This window comes from Xiphophorus maculatus, chromosome 16 (genome assembly GCF_002775205.1).
Source record: "Xiphophorus maculatus strain JP 163 A chromosome 16, X_maculatus-5.0-male, whole genome shotgun sequence".
In the NCBI taxonomy this organism is placed as follows: Eukaryota; Metazoa; Chordata; class Actinopteri; order Cyprinodontiformes; family Poeciliidae; genus Xiphophorus; species Xiphophorus maculatus.
This window is the reverse complement of record NC_036458.1, coordinates 14,920,842-14,936,213: the sequence shown is the minus strand read 5'-3', so window position 1 is coordinate 14,936,213 and position 15,372 is coordinate 14,920,842. Positions and strand designations below refer to the sequence as shown.

The following is a 15,372-nucleotide window of genomic DNA, read 5'->3' as shown; positions in this document are numbered from 1 at the left end:
GACCTCATAAGGCGGGGTCAGTCTAACCCAGTGAAAAAGAAAAAGTGTGCCATCTTCTGGACAAATAGAAAAAGTATCTCAAAATGTCCCTATTGCCAAACGTTTATTATAAAAGCTTGTTTTTTGCTAAATATAAATAGTTAGAAAATAAAATTTTCTAACAACCCCCCGCCCCCAAAACAAAACAAGAGACTTTGTGTTGTAAGGTAATAGGCCAATGTCATTTTTTATTGTCATTCTAATTTTACATACTACACTAAAAATAAAAATTAAAATGTTTTTATTCATGTTTTATATTTAAAACAGTAGAAAATAGTGTTACTGTAGATACATTACTTTTTAGGAGCAGAATGGTGGTTGCTCTAGAGAGAACAGACAAATACCATTTGACATGTTTGTTAGCAACCTTAAAGAGTGAACAAAGAATAAATCTAAAAACTTTATATATTTTCTTAATCAAATGATTTCCTAAAAGTATCTAATTCTAAATCTAATTATGCTTTTGTTTCATTTTTCCATAGTGCTTTTATAAGAAAAAGAATAAGTGTCTTAAGCTTTAAATATTGACAAGGCTCATTCAAATGACATAAAAAAATTAAATGCAATAAAACTTGTTTCTTTAATGTCTTTTTTGGAAAAAAAGGATGTGATAGTGATTTGATTTATTGTCAACATTTGAGAGTAGCAAAGAACTATAAAAATACTAATAAAAAAAACAACTTTCCAGAATCATTTTAAAAGTAAACTCTCTCCATTAGAGAAGAGTTTTACTCTGCATCACCAGAGCAGACCAGAACCTTTTTCCCCGAGCTGATCTCAGCTAGTCTTGCATTGTGCTGCAGCCATTCAGCAACTTGGTAATATAGTCGTAGATTCCCAAACTTTACAATTCTCCCACAGTCTGAGTCCTTATCTTCACTCACTGAAACAAAAGAGGAAACTTTAGTTCCATATTTTATGAGATTTCAGTGTATCTGCCTGATTATTTATATTGTGTTTATTTAGTCTAGCAATATCTGGCATTCACAATGTGCTTGGTTCTCTGCTACATCAACTTCTTTCTATATAAACAGCATGCAGTAAAATCCATGAGATTATTTAGGAGCACAAAGTTTCAATTTGATTAAATTATACTTACTGGCTGGAATGTAGCCCTCGTCCATGCTACTTGATGTTTTTGTAAAAGGTACCGTTGGTTGTTCTGGTTCATTTGACAAAGCCTTCAACATTTTCTCTATCAGGTTCTGCTCTCGTTTGTTCCACTCGTCTTCTGTCAGCATGCGTTGTGTTTTTGCCGCGGTAGATTCAGAATCTGAACATTCTCTTTTATTATGTTTCGTTGTGAACCATACCTTGTTCTGTTTCACCATGACAAACATTTTTTGAAACAGCTCTTTCAACTGCACCAGATCATCAGAATGTTTGGGGTTTAGAACATGGTATCTGTTCCCACATTTCTCCAGAAGCTCCTGGAGCTCCTTTCCCTCTCTGACGATGTAATTCTCTACAGGGAGATCATTGAGCCAGTGTCCCCAGGTAAACAGCACCATGCAGTGTCTCCACACTCTCTCTGTTAATGGCTTCAAGATCTCCACCAGAGCTTTGAGATCTTTCTCTGTGAAAGATCTGTGGATGGGAACAAGCAGGAGAAAAACATGAGGTCCAGGAGAACACATGGAGACACTGTGGAGAACTTCATCTTTGATCCAGTCAGGTGGTGTTGGGTCTGAGAACCAGCCTGGTGTTTCAACAACTGAGACTTTTACTCCATCAAAGTTTCCTTCGTGTTTTACACATGTTGAAGTTTCTCTCTGATCTTGTTGGTTCTGAAATTATATAAAGCAAACAAACAATATAGATTGAGACACATTAAAAAATTGAACGTCTGTAATCAATTAATTGCCTTTTTTTGCATTTTTGGACTCAACAGACATATTAGACCAATGAGAATATTTGTTATTTTTAATATTATTTAGGTCATTCAACCATAATATTGATACAAAGTGCAACAATATTATACCAAGTGTTTCAGGAACCGCTGATTATTCTTGTAATTTGTTTGATAATAATTCTTTAAATTTGGACACTGCATCAGCTTTGCCTCAGGACGTCCATGCTTGCTGCAACATGTTGATGGTATTTTAGGCTTGAATAGCTTCTGTGATAGGCCAACTCATTTTGCACAGCTGGCACAAAATAATAGTCTTTTCTAGCTTCCCATCAGATAATTGTTTGAAGCAAAAATTAACCCCCAATGAGACAACAAGAATGACTTCGTCAGGTTTGTCATTTGCGGTCATTGCCGGTGCGTCACATTTAAAAGTGTATATGAAGAAACACAATGGAAATCTGTTTCCACCATTCTGATGAAAATAAAAAAAACTTGTGTTTTTCTTATTTTTGTATATATATATATATATATATATATATATATATATATATATATATATATATATATATATATATATATATATATATATACAGAAACAGCAGATCTTTAATGTATTGTGGTGCTAAGCCATTCAGTGATTTATAAAGTAACAGCAGTATTTTAAAATCTATTCTCAGAGCTGCAGGGAGCCAATGTAAGGACTTTAGAGAGGTGATGAGCCCTACATTCCTGGTTTTAGTGAGAACATGAGCATATATAGACGGTGTCAAATGTTTTGGCTTGCATGTTGTGTTACCTTTTTCAACCAAGCTCTCTCAAAGTTTATATTGAAGCTCTTGTTGAAAAGAACCAGATTTCCAGCTTCACTTTTTCCTGAGCATTTCTGGCCAACAAGAATAATATTGATTTCATTGACTTGCTGTCTTTCATCTGTAAAACAAACAAAAATTACAGCAATGGTTTAAATATTAAAACAGATATATTTTGTGACTTTATCATAAAACATGCCTTATTTATTGCCTACCTTCAAACAGTTCTTTCAGGACTCTTGTCTTTCTCTCATTGATCTTCTTCAACCTTTTGGCCATCTTGTCTCCAGTCTCTCTCTTGGTTTCTAGCTGTGCTGCTCGGTCCAGCTCCACTTCATAATAAGGATTTTCATTTCCTGCCCACATCTCTTCAATCTTCTCCAGTAGTTCCTTTACCTGAGTCTTATCACTGTGGTCCTTGTTGTTCAGGACATGATACCTGTTCCCACATTTGTTCACTATCCACTGCAGACCTTCCTCACTCTCTATGCGCTCCTCTACAGTCTTCACTCCTAGCCAGTCTCCATAGGTAAACAGAACAAGTGTGTGTTTCCAGATTTCTTCTCTAAACAGACTCATGTGTTCCTGAACAGATCTCAGATATAATGAATTCATGACAGTTATCAGATCAATAACCAGCAGCACAGCATTGAGTCCTGGAGGACACAGATTCACACTGTTCTCTATTTCCAGTTTATCCATCTCACTGGTTTCCTGAAGGGTGTTGATGTAGAACCATCCAGGAGAATCGACCACTGTGAGCCGCCTTCCTTCAACCACACTATGGTTGATTTCACAATGGGTTGTTCTCCTACTACTTTCAGTAACAGCAAAGTAATTTTTTCTCAGGATGGTGTTTACTGTTGAGCTTTTACCAGCACATGACGCTCCAATCATCACTATTCTTAAATGCCCTGGAAGGACTTTTCCATCTAAACAAACAAAATAGAGAAATCAAGAAATTATGTAGTTTTCTCAATTTAAAACAAGTTTGCAACTCAGGTTTATTGAGAGCAAGGTCGATAACACAGGAAATGAAATGATCCAACAACCTTAAACCAATTGTAATCACTGATGGTTGTAAGAGAAAGGCCAAACAAATATTCAGGTGGTGAATCTATTGCGTGAACAGCATGATTTATGTAACTATACAGTAAGTGACAGTTGTGTCTTATTTTTACTTTACACCTGCCAGTGAACCGTTAAAAGATTTTGTGAAAGAAAATGACCATAATATTTTATGTGGGACTGGTTTGTCTATCTCTACGTTGACTTTCTGTTTCTGAATATTTTCCCTGGAAAGAAACTCAGTCTTCTGGTTGTGTTTTACCAGGAGTCAAGATTTAGTAGTATAATTAAATTGTTCTTTCTTTATAATGTATCTTAGTCTTATTGGAGGTTTGTTTTCTTCTAAAAAAATAGTAAAACATTTTCTGAAATGACAACACATTGCTTTGGACCCATCTTTACCTAAAGCAAAGATGGGCGCTTTGCTTTGGTTTATTGTACGCACTGAAAATTTCTGACTGGCTGCCTCTTTGGAGGTTCTTGGAGAATAATTTTAAAGGTTTGTGCAGTCTAACACAGCTTGCAGCAAACTGACCAGGTTGGTGCAGATAGCTCTATAAAGTATTTACTGTGTTCTTTTCATAGCAGGTCTCGCATCCTCATACACAAACCTCACAATAAGAGCAGTGCAACACAAAAAAAGTCCTTTGTAGCAATTTAAATGCACCTGAAGCATAAGATAAAACAGAAAAACCACAACGAATTAAAACCAAAATATGTTAACTGCTGGAAACAAATATGAACTTCTTCTAATCACTTTAATGACACATTTTCAAAAAGCGAAAATTCAACAAATGGAGGGTTACATGAGCTGTTCTCATAGAAGATGTGAATCCTGAAACATTATTTCCTGTAACAAAGAGAACTGTGACCGTTTATTTATATATGAAAAATACGCTTGTAACCTACCTGAAATTAGTGTATTGAGTTTTTTTCTTTGTTTCTGGACTTGATCAAACCTTTTTGAGGCTCTTTCAGTCAAATCTGTCATTTCTTTTCTCAGAGCTTCTCCTTGACTTCTGTCAACAGAACAGTGTCTGCTTCCATTGATTGTAATCAAGGTCTCAATTTTCTGTAAAAGCTTCTTTACTTGATCTCTATCTTCTTTGTCACTGATGTTGAGAAAATGTTTTCTGTTTCCACATTGTTGAAGAATCCACTGCAGGACTGAATTTCTTCTGATTTTAGATTCTATCTTTTCATCACTACATGGATCAACGCCAGTGAACAGCACGATGGTGTGATTGAAAACATTTGTATTGAAAAGCTCCAAGTGCTGCTGTAGTGATGCTTTGACACGCTGAGATAAATGTAAGCTGATAGGAATGAGCAGAAGAAAGACATGAGGTCCTGGTGGACACAGATGGACACTGTTCTGGATTTCTATCTGATCCAGTTTTGGAGTGTCTTCTTTAGGCCAAAGCCACCACCATCCTGGAGTATCAACCACTGTGACTCGTCTGCCGAACACTTCCTGCTGCCTCGCTTCACTCTGAGCTGTTCTTCTGCTGGCGTCAAAAACATTTTGATCCAGAATGATGTTTCCTGCTGAGCTTTCACCACTGGGAATTCTACCATATCTTCCTCCAACCAACACAATTCTCAAGTCTGCAGCAGGATGGCTTTGTACTGTAAGGAGAGGTGAGGCATTATTGGCATACAATAATTCCAAATGTTTACAAATGTTTTTTGTGTAAGCCATCTCAGAATATGAAATCCTTTTGTAATGTAATCCATAGGAATAATGTTGAAATTAAATAAATATAAGTAGCTTGACAAAATTAAAATCCCAACATAAGAAAATCTAGAAAAGCAAAGGGAGCCATTTTGTCCAACTCCCATCTGCTCAGTGAAATCAAATCTCTGAATTCAATATATTCAGCCAGTAAAACTACAGTTGATAAAAGTTTAATCCAAAATGGAAAAAGCTCTGAGGGAGAGTTTTATGGAAGTTCACTAACCTGGGTTGGATATAACTCCTGAAGCAGACATCTCTTTAGCGTCACACTGCTGACATTTATGCTTGTTGTTGGTTCTCACTAAACTTGTTCCTAAACGAAAGCAAATTGAAGAGATGATTGTTGTGTTGGTAAACACAGTCAGAAACCGACACCTGCTGGACAACAAGGACAACTGCAGGTCTGTTGTGCTTTTCAGGATTAAAGAAATTCCAATTAAGCTGCTCAGTTTAGAAAAATTAACTAATACATTTATACATAAAAACTGAATAAAATTTGCCAAGTCCAAGGCACAATCAAAATTTACTCATTTTAAAGCATTTGCTTTGTCTAATAAGATCTCAGCTCATAATTAGGAGACAGCAAAAACTTGAAAGAGCTCAGTTTATAGCAGCATTAAATACTTTTGTTTTTAAAGGAAATAAAGATCTAAAATATAGAACACGTTTACAATATTTTAGCGGCGTCTGTCACTCAAATGTTGTCAAAGGCCTGGTCTTCATCTGTATGATGCTTTAGTAATCTGAAGTTACGTAAGAGGGGTTTTGGTTGTTGTTGCGCTTCAAAAACACACATTGATATTGTCAGTACTTGACTTTCAGGATGTTTATGTCATAAAGTGCGGTGTAGAGGTGGTGAGGCAGACCCAGGATGCGATAAATGAAGGATTTTAATGAATAGTGTCCAGAACAACACAGTCCAACATGGTCCAATACAACGGGCAGCACGGCCGAGCCGAAGCCAGGCCTCGACGCCGGTAGCAACAGTTAAACAACGGACGAGATGACGGACTGGGCAAACAGACTACAGACTAAACGCCAAATGAGACGAGGACCCGACAAAGACACAGACACACAGGTGACACTAAATGCACAGGAGATAATTAGGGAAATGAGAAACAACTAATCGAGGGGAGAACAGGACACAAAAAACTCGAAATAAATACACAGAAAAACACAGATCATGACAGTTTATTTCATCTTGTTAGTATATAATTTATAGTTCACTAAGAACAAACATTCAAATAATTAGCGAATTTAATTTCAGTTTTAAGAATTTGTATCAAACCAAAGATGATTCTTGATATCTCATTTGTTCCTTACATGCTTATGTTATCACTGGTCATATTAACAAGGAGTGATTTAAAACAATTAAATTAAGGCTTAAAAGTGTCCAAACCTGAAAAATTCTTTGTTAGAAGAACTCAAGCAGATGGAAACATTGTGGCTCTAAAGCTAATCTCAGAACCAGTTCCTCCTTCTACTTTGTCTTAAAATAATATTTCACTTAAACCTTTAATGATCTGATATTTAAATCTACTAAACTTTTTAAACTTTAATCATCAAGCTTTGCAGAACACATCAGGATGAAAGTTGCATATATATCTTCTAGTAGGTTACATGAAAATCTAATGGAAGGTGCAAACCATAAAATCAAGGTATACAGCATGGAGTCCATGCATTAATGAATGAGTAATAATTTTACTGTTTATCAACTATTCCTTACATTTCCTCCCCAATGCTGGTTTAGTAAAACAAAACAAACCTTTAAACAAAATTAATAATGTACAAGAAGGTTGGATGAGATTTATATACGCAAGCATGATGAAAACTAATTAAAATATTTAAGTGTTAATATTTATTGAAATATCTAAAATGTTTATATATTAGAAAAAATGTTAAAAACTTTTTGAATACTACTCTTTTAGAGTCAGTATCCATCTTTTTTTCTTAGTAGCTATAAACACTTATTTAAATGTTTGGTGAGTTTTTGAAACTCATGAGATAAGTTAGTGCTTTGTTCTTTTGCTAAATTTGAATGTTGACTTTAATCGATTTCAAAATTTTCCTCTAAGTTTTCCATGTACGTGTCTGAGGAAGAAATGCTGCTGATCCCAGAGCTGATCTCTGACTCTCTCACTCTGCTAGTCAGCCATTCAGCCACGTGGTCATGCGCTCGTCGTCTCCTGTTCTCTGAAATGCTCCCATATTCTGAGGCAAGATCTCCACTCACTGGAACAGACATTGAAGTGTTTTATTCAAGAGAAGAAAGCATGTAACAAAGACTGTAAACTCAACATTAAATCATTATTACCGTATTTTTCAGACTATAAGGCGCACATTAAATCCCTATATTTGCAAAAAAAATCGACAATGCGCCTTATATTCTGGTGCGCCTTATGTATGAACAGTGTACAGTATGTTTTATTACGACTTTGGTAAGCGACGAAGCCACTCCCCTTGATTGTCAAAGCATAATCGCTGCTGGTCAGAAACCTTTGTGGAGTCAGCTTTCTATGCTGTCTAGACAGATTTGTTTTGGGGTGGCGAACCACTTTTCCTGATATGAAAAATGGCACCTGTTAAGAGACATGCTTACGACGCGGATTTCAAACTCAAGGCCATCAGTCACGCAGTACAACATGGGAATAGAGCAGCTGCGAAACAATTTAACATTAATGAATCAATGGTACGGAAGTGGAGGAAACAAGAAGATGACCTGCGTCAAGTAAAGAAGACGAAGAAGAGTTTCCAACAGCAATGAGACTGAATCAGATGATGACGAGAGGGATCCGGGCTTGCTTGATGCCACTATCGCCCCCAACTGGTAAATTCCGACACCTAAGACGAGGAATTTGATGGATTCGTAGAAGATGAATGATTGAAAAAGTGAGTGTACTTTTTGTGTAATATTGACAGTTATTGTTAATGATTTGAATAACGTCTGACCTATCCGACTACCGCATTTTGTTTTGCTTTAAGCGCCTTATAATCCGGTGCGTCTTAAATATGAAAATAGTTCCATTCACTGATACTGCATCTTATAATCCGGTGCGCCTTATAGTCTGAAAAATACAGTACATGAAACTTACTGTCAGGACCTTCTTCTTTGCTCTCTGCTGTTCTCACATGAAGCATTGTTTGTTCTTCTGGTTCCATTGATAAAGCTTTCATCATTCGCTTTATCAGCTCCTGTTCTCTCCTGCTCCACTCATTTTCTATCTGTTTTGCTTGAAAAGGAAAAATCTGAAGTTTATGATCTTTGCCTTTAATTGTGAAGCATTCTTTGTTTTGTTTTACCATGTTAATAATCTTTTGGAAAAGCTCTTTGACTTGAACAGAACAATCAGATCTCTTAGGGTTTATAACATGGTATCTGTTGTCACATTTCTCCAGAAGCTCCTGGAGCTCCTTTCCTTCTCTGACGATGTGATTCTCTACAGGGAGATCATTGATCCAGCCTCCCCAGGTAAACAGCACCATGCAGTGTCTCCACACTCTCTCTGTTAATGGCTTCAAGATCTCCACCAGAGCTTTGAGATCTTTCTCTGTGAAAGATCTGTGGATGGGAACAAGCAGGAGAAAAACATGAGGTCCAGGAGAACACATGGAGACACTGTGGAGAACTTCATCTTTGATCCAGTCAGGTGGTGTTGGGTCTGAGAACCAGCCTGGTGTTTCAACAACTGAGACTTTTACTCCATCAAAGTTTCCTTCGTGTTTTACACATGTTGAAGTTTCTCTCTGATCTTGTTGGTTCTGAAATGATAAAAATCAAAGAAAAGATAAAATAGATGTAATTTACTCACTAGACACTTAATGTCTGGGTGTAAGACTCTATGATTTTTTCTTTTTTTTTTAGTCAGCATGATGCATTACCTTTTTCAACCAAGCTCTATCAAATGTTATTCTAAAATTTTCATTGAACAGAATCATGTTTCCAGCTTCACTTTTTCCTGAACATTTCTGACCAACAAGAACAATCCCGATGTCAGTGATTGGATGTCTCTCACCTATAAATCAAACAAGAAATACAGTATTGTTTTAAAACTAAAACATTCATATTACATGACTACATTAGAAAATATGTCATATTTATTGCCTACCTTCAAACAGTTCTTTCAGGACTCTTGTCTGTCTCTCATTGATCTTCTTCAACCTTTTGACCATCTTGTCTCCAGTCTCTCTCTTGGTTTCTAGCTGTGCTGCTCGGTCCAGCTCCACTTCATAGTAAGACTTTTCATTTCCTGCCCACATCTCTTCAATCTTCTCCAGTAGTTCCTTTACCTGAGTCTTATCACTGTGGTCCTTGTTGTTCAGGACATGATACCTGTTCTCACACTTGTTCACTATCCACTGCAGACCTTCATCACTCTCTATGTGCTCCTCCACAGTCTTCACTCCTAGCCAGTCTCCATAGGTAAACAGAACAAGTGTGTGTTTCCAGATTTCTTCTCTAAACAGACTCATGTGTTCCTGGACAGATCTCAGATATGATTCATCAATGTTGATTATCAGAGGAATAATCAGCAGCACAGCATGTGGTCCTGGAGGACACAGATTCACACTGTTCTCTATTTCCAGTTTATCCATCTCACTGGTTTCCTGAAGGGTGTTGATGTAGAACCATCCAGGAGAATCGACCACTGTGAGCCGCCTTCCTTCAACCACACTGTGGCTGATTTCACTGTTGGTTGTTCTGTCAACGTTTTCATTAACATTAAACATCTTTTTTCCTAGAATGGTGTTTCCTGTTGAGCTTTTGCAAGCAAATGATCCTCCAATCATCACTATTCTTAAATCATTTGGAGGAACTTTCCCACCTAAACCATCAAAACAAATGAACAAACAAAAAACGACATGTAATTTTTTTAACTCAATATAGAAAATTTTGCTTTTTTTGAAATATGGTTGATAATACATAACATGGGCAAATAAAAAATTGCAATGCTGCTAATTATTGGTAGTAAAAAGAGAAAAGCCCAAAATATTCAGGAGGTGAGTCTATTATTTTGATCATTTTAAGTAACTCTTGTGTGCTATTTTACTTTAGATGTCCCAGTGAACTGTTTAATAAAAAAAAAAACCAAAAGAGATTTTTTTTACACAGTACTTGATCTAATTTCTCTAGCTCTATGTTGATTTTCTGTTTCTGAAACTTTTATCTGAAAAGAAACATAAAGTTTTGGTTGTGTTTTACCAAGAGACAATAAAATGATTTTGCATCTTAAGTTTGATTGGACATTATAGTCAAATATTTTCCAAAAAAGGAACCTCAACAAAGAAGATGTGAATCTTGAAACATTTACTTTCTCCAACATAGATCACCAGTGACTCCGGTTCTAGATCAAATTTATGTTTGCATGGAAGCACGGGACAAAAACAATGAAGCAAACAGAAAATACAAAACTCAATACTCTAATTTGTTGTTAATATTCATACTAAACAATGTTTAGTATGAATATTATATTAATATTCATATTAAGTGAGGCACAGAACCAAGAAGCCTCTTGTGACTCTGGAGCTGCAGGTTACAAACTCCTGATCTAGCAAATTAAAACTCTGATTGTATCTCAGTTCTGCTGAAGATTAATTTTTAACTTATTGTTCAAGTAAAACTTTGAAGGTAAAAATTAGATTGGTCCAAGTGAACAATTTGTTGCATTTCTGTGCCATTTAATGTCATCTTAAGAAAGAGATTTAGTTTGATCTCTTCACTCAGATTCATTACCTCAGAAGTGAGGGGAAATATTTTTCACAGTTCAACTGAGTGATTTATTGTCTTCTTTCCTTTAGTGACACCTCTCCTTAGTGAACTGTAAGAAAAAAAAAGTCTCTAATTTACGGTAAAATTCCTGCTGGTGTGTAAATACGGTTCAATTCTGGCAACCACAGCTGGTATTTTACTATAATTTAAGTGTATTTATTTGTTTGTTTTGTTTTTTTCACAGTGTTGCTAAGAACACACAAAATCACTAAAAGTTATAGTACAACTGAGGGGATCAAACTTAGTAGTTCGTATGTATCTAGTGTATAGTTTAGTAATGTCAGTGGTTTAATAGCGCTCTAACCTTACTAGCAAAATTTTAAGTTTTAGCTGATAAACTCTGGTTGACTTGATGCAATTACTCACAAACATCTACAAGATAAGGAATACTGTAGCTTATTAGAAATAAAGAAAGTTGTAACCTACCTTCAATCTGTAGCTTCAGTTTCTTTCTTTGTTTCTGGACTTGATCAAACCTTTTTGAGGCTCTTTCAGTCAAATCTGTCATTTCTTTTCTCAGAGCTTCTCCTTGACTTCTGTCAACAGAACAGTGTCTGCCTCCATTGATTGTAATCAAGGTCTCAATTTTCCCTAAAAGCTTCTTTACTTGATCTCTATCTTCTTTGTTACTGATGTTGAGAAAATGTTTTCTGTTTCCACATTGTTGAAGAATCCACTGCAGGTCTGGTCTTCTTCTGATTTTAGATTCCATGTCTTCATCACTACATGGATCAACTGCAGTGAACAGCACGATGGTATGACTGAAAACATCTGTATTGAAAAGCTTCAGGTGCTGCTTTAGTGATGATTTGACTTTCTGATGTAAATATAAACCAGTAGGAATGACCAGAAGAAAGACATGAGGTCCTGGTGGACACAGATGGACACTGTTCTGGATTTCTATCTGATCCAGTTTTGGAGTTTCTTCTCTAGGCCAAAGCCACCACCATCCTGGAGTATCAACCACTGTGACTCGTCTGCCGAACACTTCCTGCTGCCTCGCTTCACTCTGAGCTGTTCTTCTGCTGGTGTTAAAAACATTTTGACCCAGAATGATATTTCCAGCAGAGCTTTTAGCACTGACAAGGTCGTCATATCTTCCTCCAATCAACACAATCCTCAACTCTGTATCAAGGTGACTTTGTGCTGTAAGTGAAGATAACAAGTTGATATACCTGCTTTGTTTATACCAGCACAGAATATACTTTCTAGGTCAACTGTTTATTCTTATTGGAAATCTTTTCTAATAAAGTAAATATCAATAACATTTACTCACACAATTACATTTAAAATAAACTTAAAACAAAAATAACTAGAAAAGCAGAGGGAGACATTTTGTCCAACTCTCATCTCTTGTATAAAGTCAAAGTCTTTGAATTCAACAAATTCAGACACTATAATGAAAGTTTATAAAAGCATAATCCAAGATAGGACAAAGTTTATGGAAAGTTTTATGAAAACGTCACAGACCTGAGTTGGAAATATCAGTTGAAGCAGCCATTTTGTTAGATTCTCTCTGCCGACGTTTCTGCTTATTGTTTGTTCTCACAAAACCTGTTACTAAACGAAAATTAAAGAGTGTAGAATTGGACTTTGTGCTTTATGGTTGGTTGATAAAGTCAAACATGGTCAGAGATCGCCATCTGCTGGGGAACTAGAGTCATTGCATTTCTACTCTGGAAACCTAAAATTTCTTTGCATAGCAAATTTAAAACAGCAGCAGTTTACCAAAATGCTCCATAATATACAACAGCCATCTTAACATAAAACAAAGACAAAAAAAACAACAAAAATAAAATACAGAAATATTAATTTTTTTTTCAATAAAATTGAAACTTAAGAAATCAATAAGCAAATATGTTTCATATCAATTAACACAGAATAAAACCCACTGGGTCAAATAAAAAATTAAAATTAATATTCATTCATTAGAAGAATTTGGACTATCTAATTAAACAGGGAAGGATTACATAGTGATTTGAAATTTTGAACAGGACAATTTAAAGAAGTACAAACTCTTCATGTAGGCAATTGCATCTATTATTTGTCATGAGATTATTGTAATTTAGCTGCTCCTGTCTCTCAGTTGTTGCTTTACTTTCTATTCAAACTCTCAGTCTGTTTTTTGTTGTTGTTTTTTTTTGACACACATCAGTTTGCTGATATAATTTTTTAATTTTAGAGTTTACCCAGTTAAAATGTTCACTGATAACATCAGAACTTTCTTGCACCATAAATCAGAGTTTTAGACTCAGGACTGTTGCTACTCAGAAACAGCCCTAATATTAGAAATCATTATTGATAGCAGTTGCTTCTCTGCCGTGTTTTATGTAATTTCATATTATACATGTAAAAGGGAACAAAACAGGATGAAACAACCAGAAGTAACAAGCAAAACCATTTGTACCAAATTACACGACATAGCAAACATTTTTAAGAAGAGGCTGGGAAAAAAAAGTAAAAGACATTCTTCCCTCCATTGATCATCTGCTTCAGTGTTTCCCAACCTATCCCAGAGATTAAAAAAATTTGATTTTATAAATGCATAATCAGAGAGAAGAAAACATTTAGAGAGGGTTTTATAAGAAATATGACTGACCTGAGCTGGAAATATCAACTGAAGTAGCCATTTCATTAGCTTCACCTTGCTGGCATTTCTGCTTGTTATCACAACACTTTTTCTTAAAGTATAAAGTGCAAAGGTTGACGTTATTGTGGTTAATGATTAGTTGGTTAAGTCAGGGATCGCCGTCTGCTGGATGACTAAATTAAATGCATTTCTACTTTGACATCCTAAAAGAAACCATAGTATAATAAAACTGAAAATTACCAAATAAAAAGTTTTATCAATTAACACAAAATAAACCCAATGGGTCAAATAAAAAAAATGTTTTAGGTAAATGATCCTGTGCCCTTCCTCTGTCTCTCTTATCTTGAAACATGCACACTGCTGTATGCTTACATAACCATAACTTTTAAGACTTCTGCCAGTCTTTTATGTTACGCATGACAAAAACTGATTAAGCAGCCCAACATCACTTAGAAAGGGTGCAGAATAAGAAAATAAAAGCAGAACTCGTGCTAGAATATTTGTTTTACTTGGTGTCAGTCATAAGGTGTGCTAAGTGGGCCCAGTGCTGGACAGTGATGGCATAAAACTGAGGAGTTTTGGTTAACTGAACTTAACCACTGCAACACTGGACTTGGGTGTTGCACAAATGGGTGTACTACAACACAAACATTTATTCATTAGGAGAATTTGATCTCTGCAAGGAAATGCTGAAGCATGACTGATTTGACATTTGAAGTAAACAATCTAAAGAAGTAAAATCTTTTCATGTAGACAATTGTTAGGTCTAAATTACCTGAACATTGACACAAAGAAGAGACAAGAGTTAGAACTTAAGTTTTACCTGCAGGGAGAGCACAGTTGAAACCCCGTTACAGATTTCTGCCTATGTGTGGTAATGTGGCCTTGGTTTTCCTTTTTGGTTTAAATGTACACTACACTACATACTTTAATTTATAAAAGTGTCACTCAATGAAGTTACATAAATCAGACGTGTCTAATCGTTTAGGATAAACAAATCTTGTTTAAATGTGAAAAAGAACATAATTGGAAGGATTTTCATGCTTATCAGCAAATAGTATGGCTTATTTCTTTCTATTCCTAAACTGAAAATTTATACAAATACATAATTTGTAAAATTTTTTAATCATTTCAATTGAATTTGAATAAAACATTCATATCTGATTATGTGTCAAGATTTACGTAAACATGCCAATAAATTATCAATGCACAATTAAGTAACTGAATGGATAAATCATGAATTAAACATTGAGTATGTTATCCATGGACAAAGATATAATGCTTACAGAAATAAATATAAATGCTAAAAACAACTATATGAAATTTAAAGGTTTAGACACTTAATAAGAAACTGAATCAAGCATATATTTATTAATTTACTTCGTGTGTCTTTTATTTTATTTAACTAATTTCTATCAATGTTTTGACATTTATGGCACTTCTACTACTCTCTACATTAGAGGTCGCTGTGAATATTCCTCCTGCACCAAATGAGACACCGAACGCCAT

At 35.4% G+C, this 15,372-nt stretch overlaps 2 protein-coding genes across 6 annotated transcripts; both read right to left on the bottom strand.

Moving 5' to 3' along the window:
* Nucleotides 1-231: 231 nt before the first annotated feature.
* On the bottom strand, nucleotides 232-7,735 carry LOC102233465. Its single transcript, XM_023349128.1, has 7 exons — nucleotides 7,647-7,735; nucleotides 5,730-5,819; nucleotides 4,678-5,397; nucleotides 2,916-3,632; nucleotides 2,688-2,821; nucleotides 1,139-1,826; nucleotides 232-922 (listed from the first exon to the last, which is right to left on the bottom strand). The coding sequence occupies exons 2-7, from the start codon at nucleotides 5,758-5,760 to the stop codon at nucleotides 768-770; spliced, it is 2,445 nt and encodes an 814-aa protein (XP_023204896.1). The 5' UTR covers nucleotides 5,761-5,819; nucleotides 7,647-7,735; the 3' UTR covers nucleotides 232-767.
* LOC111611652 (GTPase IMAP family member 8-like) lies at nucleotides 6,682-13,972 on the bottom strand. Of its 5 annotated transcripts, none has more exons than XM_023349122.1 (8): nucleotides 13,873-13,959; nucleotides 13,748-13,780; nucleotides 12,744-12,833; nucleotides 11,700-12,419; nucleotides 9,613-10,329; nucleotides 9,386-9,519; nucleotides 8,599-9,265; nucleotides 6,682-7,738 (listed from the first exon to the last, which is right to left on the bottom strand). In XM_023349122.1, exons 1-8 carry the CDS (start codon nucleotides 13,901-13,903, stop codon nucleotides 7,554-7,556), a joined length of 2,577 nt encoding a protein of 858 aa, XP_023204890.1. In that variant the 5' UTR covers nucleotides 13,904-13,959; the 3' UTR covers nucleotides 6,682-7,553. The 5 variants fall into 5 exon arrangements, with proteins under 5 accessions (XP_023204890.1, XP_023204891.1, XP_023204892.1 ...); XM_023349123.1 differs by having other exon boundaries at nucleotides 8,608-9,265; XM_023349125.1 differs by lacking the exon at nucleotides 6,682-7,738 and having other exon boundaries at nucleotides 8,627-8,736; nucleotides 8,807-9,265; nucleotides 13,873-13,958.
* Between the last annotated feature and the right edge of the window lie 1,400 nt (nucleotides 13,973-15,372).